An 11,072-nucleotide genomic window follows, 5' to 3' on the forward strand; every position below is an offset into this window, starting at 1 on the left:
GAAAAACGTTTTCCCGAGGAGGGTTACGAACTCATACTGTAGGTAAGGGTCTGCCGCCACTGTGAACGTCGTCTGGGTGGCGGGGACGATCGACACCTGACAGGAGAGAGCCGATACCGTCCTCACCGACTCAATTCCAGTCCTCGTCGAGGTCGAAACCTCTCATGGGAGGACCGAAGGGGTATTCAAATACGGTGTCCGAAGACACGTAGAAATGCCTCTGTCGCAGTAGAGGAGGTGAAGTAGCTTGTTCGACCGGCCAGAACCGAGAGAGCCTTCTTGTCCGGAGACGAGAGACTACCTGGTTCAACACAGTCGGCAAGCTCCGATCGCGGCAGACCCACCGTCGATTTGGGTTCCCTCTCGGGCCCCAAAACGACTCGAGCCGAGACGTGGCTCTGCTGGTGGGAGCGGCGATCCTTCCCCGAGGTCGTTGTGCTGACGAATCAGCGCCATAACCTCGGCAAAGTTCCTCTGGATCTCGGAAGTCACAGCATCTTGCAGAGTAGGACCGTTAAGCCCTTCGAACGAGCATATTCCGAGAACCTTCCTCCTAAGAAGGGGGAACAGCGACAGCCCTCTCGGTCTTCTCCATCCACTTGCGCATACGTCCTGGCCGGTCCAAGAACCGTGCCTGGCACGTAGGGCGTCGTGGCGGGATCATGAGGGGCGCACCCCTCACGATCACTCCTCAATACCTCGCTCCTCCCGGTGTAACCCGAGGAGGTTGAAGGTACGGGAGAGGCAGACCTGACGCTCCCTCCTCGCTCGCTGGCAGAACCAGCAGGCTTGGAGGGCTGCAGGCGATCGTCAACCCGCGGTGGCGATCGAGCTGCAGGCCTGGTCGAACCGTCTCGCTGTGGAGAACGGCTGGACTGAGCACAGCAGCCCCGATCTCGAGTGTCAGAAGAGCTGGTGCTGGTTGCCGTACCCGATCGCTCTCTGTGAGAGCAACGGTCAGGCGACCTGCAGGCTCCACTGTCACAGTGAGACCGGTGCTTGTCCTCACGGCACGTCACGTCGCTGGTTCCAGCCGTGGCTGGCACCGGCGAACGGGAGGACCTCTTCCCAGCCTCAGCCCGTGGCCGGTCGTGGACCGTCACGTCCCCGGGTAGCCAGCTGGTCGCCGCGAGAGCGAGAGCTGGTCTGGTGAGAGTCGCATGAGCGGCTGTCACCAGTCTTCCGCCCCGTGCCGTGAACCTGACGCTGAGCGGGCTCAGAGGTCTGGTTCCTGGCTGCACGGTCGCTGGGAGGCGACCGTACACTCGGTACCTCCCGCGAACGAGAGGCCGAGACGGACCCTGATGCAGTGGCAGAACCACTGACACCAGGCGAGGAAGTACCGGTGTTAGCCGGTACCCCTCTGGTCCCCGTAGTCTTCTTCCTTGCGGAAGAAGAGACGGGCCCCGCTCCCGAAGGAGCAGGAGGACCAGCGGAAGGAAACCTCCCGTCCCACCGAGGTGAGACGGGTCCCGAGAAGCTCCCGAGGGAGACTTCTTAGGAGGGAGGAGGCAACCTTCTTCTTCCTCGGCTGTGAAGTCTTAGAAGTCGAAGGGGAAGAGGCGGCAGCCGACGACGATGAAGAAGATGAAGACGACGACGACGACACCTTCCTCCTCTTCTTCGTCAGCTTCCTCAGGACAGACGTAAGATCTGCTATCCAGGGCGGAGCCGGGGCTGCTGTAGCCGAAGCCACAGGGCCCGGACGCACCTGTACAGACAGACCAAAGTCTGGGGTAGTACCACCACGAACAGGGACGACGTCAGCAGGTATGGGCATCTCAGGAACAGCAGGCACAGCCAGCACAGCATCGGTAGGGACAGCCAGCGCAGCAACGGCAGGGACAGCCAGTGCAGCATCGGCAGGGCAGCCAGCGCAGCACGGCAGGGACAGCATCGTCAGCAACTGCATGGACAGTCAGCCCAGAATCGGCAGGTACGGCAGGCAGCACCGGAAACACAGGAAGTGGAGCAGCAGCCAGCAACATCCTGGTACCGGCGGCAGGTCCAGGGGCGAGCTCTAGGGCAGCGGAAGTGTGGTCGCGGCACGCGGCAGCGCGGCAACCACGAGCGGCGGCGGCACGCCCCCCTCTCAGGTACGGCGAACGGCACTTCACAACGGCTGTAGGCAAGACTGTTACCACGTGAGGCGAGTACACCAGGTGAGGAGGGACGTCGTCACCTGGAGCGTGGTCACCACTCCATGGGTGACCGCAGTAGGCCCAGACATAGAACCGCAGCCCCTGGACACTAGGCACGCCCTGCAAATGGAAGGACGCCCATACCTCACCAAGGTCCACCCTCGTGGCAGTAGCACCTGCGGAAATAACAGTAGTAGTGATTAGTGGGGGGGGAAGTCCCCTCGCGCGGGGAGGAGAAGAACCCAGATAACCTCCCCCCCCGAAAGGGAAGGGCCATCTGTGGGAGCTGAGCGGGGGGGGGGGGGGGGGGGGGGGGGGATTCTCGTTCCCCACCCCCGCACAGCACCCATGTACCCAACAATAATAATAAGAGCCCGAGAGCAATCGTGCCCTCGGCCCGAATGCAAGGGCATAAAGATCAATTCCCTGACTGAGCGGAACTTGAACCAAATAAATATTGATGCAATCAATAATAAAAGGAATAAAATGAAAAAGAATCTTGCATTACGATTCACTTCACAATGAATAAGGGCTCGGATCGAGCGCATTTGCGCCCTCGGTACCGAGCGCAAGGGTAAAAGGATCCATTCCCGATTATGAACGGAAACCTTGATCCATAATGAATTGATGCAATCAAAATATATATGAAAATGAAAAGAATACTGCGCTTGCGATTTCACTTCATACAAAATAAAAAGGGGAAGGATCAATTCCCGGGAAATAGCGGAAACATTGATCCAAGTAAATAATGCAATCTCAATAAAATATGAAAATGAAAAAGAACTGCACTTGCGATTTCACTTCATTCAAATAAAAAGGGGAACGGATCAATTTCCGGGTAAGAGCGGAAACTCATCCAAAATGAGTATTGCTACAATCAAAATAAATATATGAAAATGAAAAAGAATACTGTACTTGCGATTCCACTTCCATACAGAATAAGTTTCGTGCCGAGCGCATTCGCTCGGCAACGAGCATACAGGTCCCCCCCCCCCACAAAAAAAAAAAATAAATGAAAAGGGCACTTACTTACGATTTCAATCTACACATTTTCAACCAAAATATAAGCTCGGATGCGCAGCGCTCTCCCGCCCTCGGCACCGAGCATACACATACGAGGATCATTTCTGGGGAAAATGAATTCCCGCCCTTACGCCCTTCAGTCCCGGCACTCGGGTAATCGGAGGGCGTGGAGAAACCAAGATCCTTTAATTCACAATTGAATTCAATGGAAATAAAGATGAAATGATTGTACTTACAATTCAGTTTCACTAGATAAATAGAAAAAGAAAAACACAACCATGCGAAAGCAACGACGATGAAGCGGGCAGAGAGCGATGATACACGTCTACACGCCAGCAGGCCGAAAGCAAAAGTGATTTGTTTACCTCCCAGTCGTGCGCGCGCGCCTGTCGGACAAGCAGTTAACTACCGAACCCCTTGTTCGAAAGCTTACGACCTATCCAGCTGCCGCTAGTACCTTCCTATTGTAAAAGGACCGAAGGTTTGTATGCCGTGTCGGAACAAACATATGCCCCTCAATGGTAACTTTCCTCTTTTAATGACTTTCTGGTCATTGCAAATTCGGCCCCATAATTTCTTATGGTGCGAAAACAGAGGCCCAGGGACCGAAAACGATTGCGTCACACTACGGCAATAATCCGGCAGTAAAACTTCTACATATATCCAAAAAGTAAATAATACAATATAGGGTAGAATATCACAGCAGGCCAAGCAGGCCACCTATAATCAACGCTAGCCACCCTCCGAAAAAGTACATTATAACGCGTCCTGACACCCGAGATGGGCATCAGTCGCGACTTGTTGTTGGTGAGAAACGGAGCTAAAGACCTCTACTCTCCTTTCGAAGTAAGTATTTTCTCCAAAGTTAGAAATTAAGGCCAAATTTTAAGATTTAAACAGAGGGTACTGAAAATGGAGGCCCACGCAGTGGAAATCTCACCAAACGCGTTAGAAATTTTTACTTACAACTAAAAATATTTCGAAGATTGACGCCATCTCGATGTTTACGGAGTCGCTTGTGTCAACAAACTTTCCATTTCCTGTGATAAATCCGCACACCACTTGTACCCACAGACGCTGGAGCACTTTTATCACAACAATCGAAACACGATTTCTCACCAACAACAAGCCAGGAGTAAACAGCTGTTTTGGTAGAAGATGACGAGAAGCGTGCTCTTAGCTAATTTTTAAATAAGTAGTAAAACATCAATATTTTACATATTTATGATGATTAATTTGAAAATATTCGTTATTGAAAAAGTAACTCGACTCTGACTCAAATTTAAGTAATTATTTTTCTGAATTAGAACGTTCTTTTAAGTTCTGTATTATGACGTCACGACATCTTGACTTTCGTACCTATTGTAAATAATTGCTATACTCAACTGTCATTGCAGAACAGTTTACCAGTTATTCATGCAGATTGTTATCAGCTATACATGTAATTGTTATAATCGTAATGCGCATATATATCTTTATTATTTACTTTTTGGATATATGAAGATGTTTTACTGCTGGATTATCGCCGTAGTGTGACGCAATCGTTTTCGGTCCATGGGCCTCTGTCTGTTTTCGCACCATAAGAAATTATGGTGCGAATTTGCAATGACCAGAAAGTCGTTAAAAGAGGAAAGTTAGCATTGAGGGGCATATGTTTTGACTGAGAAAAATACAAATTTATTCAATAGCTAGCTTGTAAAAAATACTTGGTTATAAAAACTTGATTGACAACTAAGCAGCATGTCTACTATGGGTTTCAGAGACAGTGCAAGCACGTTTTTGGGCAATACCTATTTCTGTAACGAACACTCGTAACAGAACGAGATTTTGCTATAGTGCATTACACCCAGTGCCGTAATTTATAAGGGTATCGTGAATCACTAATCGTAAAGAATAACGACACTTGTCCTTGTACCAAGAGACAAAAACTCCATTATGCAGAAATGGATACGAACACGTGTATAAAGCTCCACCTACCCTCTCCCCACCCCCCACCCCACCTCCACCGCCATCCCTTTTCTTCTTCGTTCCTCCGCCTTCCTTTCTCTCTCTCTCTCTCTCTCTCTCTCTCTCTGTCTCTCTCTCTCTCTCTGTTGCCATTCGGTATGTGTTGACCCTCCAAACTGGGTATAAGACTACACACAAAACGTTGAAATTGGTGAAATTAGGCTATGTATTGGAAGTATATATACATATTATTAAAGCAATTTTATCATTATTGCATTACTATGACAACTAGAATTCATGGAAACAGTTTATAATAATGGAACGGCGTATGTTGTGTGAAGCCTCCACTAATGTGGCAACGATGATTTTGCCATTCTTAGCATGCAAACATTAAAGCATGCAAACATTAAAGGTTACATTTATTTCTGGCATACGATTATTAAGAAATTCAAATACTAATAGACCTGAAATCAATGAAAGTGCTAGCAAAAACAAAAAAGCAAAAAAAAAAAAACGTAGTCGTTCCTCTGCACTTTTCCGTATTCGTTCCTCTATGGTTTTCGGCAACCAGATGTACGAAAACGTTAGAAACATTTGATTTTATCTACTTTAGAAATATCTGTAATTTTTCGGGGTAATTTGGTTGCAAAAAAGGGATAATATACATGAATTAAATCAAAATTTTTAAATAAAGTAAATTTAAACTAAATAACGAGTAAAGTAAACATTTTAGGGAATAAAACTTTGCAGTTTCGTCGTCTGTCGTCGTCTGCTGTTCGTAATTGTGTTTATGGCGCGCGCGCTTAGAAACCAGGAACAGCAACGGGTTTAAAGTGCAATGTGGAGTGAACTGAGACCAAAATGTGTATAATAACAATCAAATAAGCACTGTGGAGTTTCAGTTGTGATGGCAGTAAGGATAAAAACCGCCGATTACAAGGTAAAAATGAATTCAGTTCAAACCATAACCCCGGGAATAACAAGTTTCATACTTTCACTAATATAGGCAACAAAATGTTGTTTTATTGTGCTGATTACAACTGCAATCTTGAGTAAGATCAATAAACGTTACATACATACGCTAACATTGTTCAAATGAGTGCTGGGAAGGCTGGGGAAAGATGGTGGTGGCCGTCACTGATGATGAGAACCGTCCATGCAAAACGTAGCCGCCATATTGGATTTCAAAACTGCCTTGAAAACATATTTTACGAAGAGCTCACATGCTTATTTTAGTTCGTATGGGGCTTTCATATATCACAATATGTTGACGAAACTTCAGTCTTTTAAATGGTATGCTTAGAGTTGCAATTGTATTCATGTTTCACCAATTAAATATCGAGTGAATAAGACCCGTCCACCGTGATGAGGGTTGGCCTGTCGTGATATTCTACCCTATATGCACATTACAATTATAACAATTACATGAAGAGCTGATAATCTGCATGAATAACTGGTAAACTGTTCTGCAAGAAAGTTGAGTAAAGCAATTATTTACAATAGGTACAAAAGTCAAGATGTCGTGACGTCATAATACACGACTTAAAAGAACGTCCTAATTCCAAAAAATAATTACTTAAATTTGAGTCAGGATCGAGTTACTTTTTCAATAACGAATATTTTCAAATTAACCATCATAAATATGTAAAATATTGATATTTTACTATTTATTTAAAAAATTATCGAAGTGCACTCTTCGTCGTCGTCTTCTACCAAAACAGTTGTTTACTAACAAACAAGCCAGAGAGGGACCGTTTTCCGACTGTTGTGATGAAAGTGCCCCAGCGTCTGTGGGTACAAGTGGTGTGCGGATTTATCACAGGAAATGGTTAGTTTATTGACACAAGCGACTCCGCAAACATCGAGATGGCGTCAATCTTCTAAAATATTCAAGCGTAAGTAAAAATTTCAAAAGCGTTTTGGTGAGATTTGCACTGCGTTGGACACACTTTTCATTAACCTCTGTTTAAATCTTAAAATTTGGCCTTAATTTCTAACTTTGGAGAAAATACTTACTTCCAAAGGAGAGTAGAGGTCTTTAGCTCCGTTTCTCACCAACAAGAAGTCGCGACTGATGCCCATCTCCGATGTCAGGACGCGTTATAATGTACTTTTTCGGAGGGTGGCCATCCGCGACCGTCGGTGTGTTGAGCCAGTCCATGTGGTTGTTTACCCTAGTAGTGTATGTTTGTATAGCCTAGGCAGGCCTACTCAGCACCACTTGCATAGAGACCATCTGATTGTAGTTAAAGGCTGGCCAAACAAATAACCGACCACATATGGTTTCAGATTGGCTGTAGTGAAGCTTAAAATATGCTTCCATAGTATTATGTAGGGTATATCTCCCGTAGCTTAGGCCTGGGCTTGCCAAACACTTCGACATTAGGCCGCTGGACCGATTACGGCTGCCCATTATTTTATTAAACACCTTTTCGGGTTCCGGGCCATTTAAATGGGACCAAGTCTTCCCCAAACTAACCTACACTCTGCCCGTAGCCTAGATACGACTCGCGAATGCCATTAGCATAAAGCGGATACATAAAAGGAGGCACAAATAAGACAGAAGGATTTTGACAGTTGCACGAGACCGGTTTTATCATCTTTCGAAAACGTCACCAAACTATGAGACTCACCCGTTTAACGAATTCCTAATCTTGACGGTAAGAGTTTCCTCGAGGATTCTATTATTAATTTCTAGAAGAATCATAATGAAAGATGCATGAGGAACCCGAATTAGAAGATATTTAATCTATGTATTCTTCACTAGGGCGTCCACCACCGCTAACTGATAACAACTTGGCAACATTCCATCGTATGATCGACAAGTGCCACCGAAGTCGTTCTTTACGTTAAAATATAACAAATAAATTTTTATTTGAAGAATTTTTAGATGTGCCCTAAGTTTTAGGAATAACAAAGGAGATTTCAATGTACTTATTACTTATATAATCTTATGATCCCATTTATAAGAACACTTGACACCAGTTGGCATTCATGTACAAGTTATGCATGATATTTTACGGCTCCTAATAGCGGTCTTCTCTCTCCAAAAACGATTTTTTTATGATTTAATACTCCATATTAATAATTTGTAGGTATACTATATGTTTAATCGTCAGCTCCAAAAGCAGCTGTCGACTTCATTGTAAAACCAAACGACGCCAACAGATCAACTCGTAGGCGTCTAATCGCGAGCAGGTATCTATGAGTGAGATCACCACAATATAACTTCCGCTGATGAACTGTTCATTTTACAATAAGTATGTTTTGTTATTAGTATACCTAATACTATTTTTAAGCTAATTGAAGCTATAAATTTACATTGATAATCAACAGAGGGCTTCCGTAATGACTGTGTTTAAGTTTTGGTTCCAATAATATTTGAAATGTAAACCTCTCAAAATGTTTGTCGTGACTTTTTTAACATCTTACTGTTATTTAGTAGCATAAAATTTGTTATTTATTTTTTTATAATAGGTATTATGTAATTATTACCATAAATTGTATAGAAATATAGAGGGATCCCGTGGATCATAGTTACCATGGTAACCGGCACCGCCCGCCATCTTGGTGGTTACTACAAAGGTGTTCGACCTTTTGGTTTTCAACTAATCGACTTTTGGTTCAGGATATCTATATTAGGAAAAATGTAACGTCGCTTTTATTATGCAATTTATACACGACTTTTTCATCAAGTTTAAGATTTTCCTTGTGCGTCAATCTATAAAATCAAGTGGCTCCCAGAAGGATGCGATTTTAATCTATCACTCATTCGTGAATCGTGAACCTAGTGTCGTCTGCGTTTCTAATAAAACTTTGTTCCACTAAAGTAATTATTGCTGTAATAATTTCTCTATTTACTGATTCATTGATTGATATACTTTGTTACAGAGCTTACAGGTCAGTGACACATTGCGTTACGAAAGTACTTGGTAAGATATTTATTCAAATTTTTTTAACGTAAACTCCACACATGTACCTCTGGAATTCGTGAAACGGTCTTTTTGGAAAGGGAATAAGGTGTCAGTGAGACATGCTAATGAAATATCATCATCTCAGTGGTACCTTGACTAACATTGATAATTTAAATGTATTTATACGTAATTCATATTTCATACCAAAGTTGTACCTACTGTCGTGGTAACCAGGAAGAAGCGACATACTATAATTTCATAAAACAAGATTACCTGACCTAAGTTTTATTATGTAAGGAAACTGAAATAACTTCCCTCTCTCTCTCTCTCTCTCTCTCTCTCTCTCTCTTCATTAAGTTTCTCGTAGACCTTTTCTGAGGACATCATTATTACAACTTATTACCGGGATCCTTCGGTTCGTTGTATGGACCTCATTCTACGGCATTTATTAGGACTCTAGCAGGATCTCATATTAGGATATCTGTAGGATCCTGGATCAGGAAGAGGTTCATGGACTATGTATTAGGAACTCATTTTCACGCTTTCATTCTCAGTTTTGATATTTTTTTTATCACCTTGTAGGGGTTATCAGTAATGCTTTAAGTAAATGATTATAAATTGGTCTATGTGCGTGCTTTTTCGTGTGTGTGTGTGTGTGTGTGTGTATGTGTGTGTGTGTGTGAAGTCTATTGAAAGAAAACTTGAGATTATGTGAGATACACCTACGTGAGGGAGTACTAATGAGGCGAACAAGCAGAAGGTGAGGGTAACTTGGACTTAAGTAGTACAAGTTGTACTGCAGGAAAGTAAGTGCAAAAAGAAACATCAATGAACAAATAGGTCTCAGAATACAGTTTGGTGATGTAGAATTGGAATGGGTGCAAGTAAGTACTTTTGGGAATAACTACTGAGGATGTAACAATGGTATTAGCGCACAAACGCTATCCCCCACGCTGTCTTGTCAATACACTTCGCTGAGACAAGAATGATCACTTGAAATAAACTTTTTCTATCTTTCCTCACATGGCCCTGCGTGGTTTTCTTCTCAAGTGCTTATTATTGCTATCTCGTGACTATACTTCTTTATCAAAACGCCTCTTATCAGCGGGACGTGATGCGTAAAAGGTAAACAGAACAGGAGAAACAAATGAAGATCAGATGTTTATGCAGCTGGAAGCCACTTTGTTCGCAAGGATCAGCAAAATATGTAAAGGGCTGCTAGACGTAGCAGTTGTTGGCTTATAATGTTTTATATTTTGTATTACGTATTTCACTGGAAAATGCATATGATATTAGGCTCAACATTGGGACTTTGAACGGTGGTCCATCTTTTTTTTTTCTGTTGAATCCCACTGTTTTTTGTTTTATTCTTTCTTTCTTTCTTCCCCCCTCCCCTCCCCTTGCACCGCCTCACATCTGTCAGACAAGTGCCTGATGAGGACGGGGCTATACCTCCTATAAGAAAATGTGCAGAACAATTATCTGTCAATGATATCTTTATTTATGAATTATTAGGCTGAGGCTTTAGGAGAAAATACGCTTTGGAGACTAGACCGAGTAACCTAGCTTATCATTCTCATTTAACCGAGTATTTTACATTGCTTGTTTTTCTGCGTATTTAAAGATTAAGGATAGATTGTGAGACGCACGCATATTTTTTAATCCATTGATCCTTATTATTCCACTTCTTATTTAATAATTTCTTATTATTCATCTAAAATTCCTTATAGCTATAATTACCGCCACGAGTGGTTCTGCACTCACGCTAGTCAACAAAGGCGGGCTGGGCGTGAAGTGAACGCCCTTGCATCACAAACAAATTAAACAAGCGTTAATGAAAATTACAACGAACCTGAATAGTTTCGTGCATCTAGTAATGGGCCATGATGAGACTTGGAATTCAATTTAGTATGTAAGAACGTGAGAACGTGAAGGGTCTTGTTTTTTATATAGTGTACTTACGAGTATCTGATAGAGATATTTGTTAGGTTTGAATATGCCCCCCCCCCCCTTTCATTTTTCAGAATACTAAATTATGAAGAAGAAT

General features: G+C 43.5%; 1 protein-coding gene across 2 annotated transcripts in view; it reads right to left on the reverse strand.

The window, feature by feature from the left end:
- LOC135219156 (actin-related protein 2/3 complex subunit 2-like) overlaps positions 1 to 7,917 on the reverse strand; it is a 152,955-nt gene extending 145,038 nt beyond the window's left edge. The window contains exon 1 of one of the 2 annotated variants that reach the window (XM_064255679.1): positions 7,745 to 7,917. In XM_064255679.1, the coding sequence (XP_064111749.1) occupies positions 7,745 to 7,818 (74 nt within the window). In that variant the 5' untranslated portion in view covers positions 7,819 to 7,917. The remainder of the gene's footprint in view (positions 1 to 7,744) is intronic. The other variant, XM_064255678.1, reaches the window with a different exon arrangement.
- Positions 7,918 to 11,072: the final 3,155 nt, after the last annotated feature.

Source organism: Macrobrachium nipponense, chromosome 1 (assembly GCF_015104395.2).
Source record: "Macrobrachium nipponense isolate FS-2020 chromosome 1, ASM1510439v2, whole genome shotgun sequence".
In the NCBI taxonomy this organism is placed as follows: Eukaryota; Metazoa; Arthropoda; class Malacostraca; order Decapoda; family Palaemonidae; genus Macrobrachium; species Macrobrachium nipponense.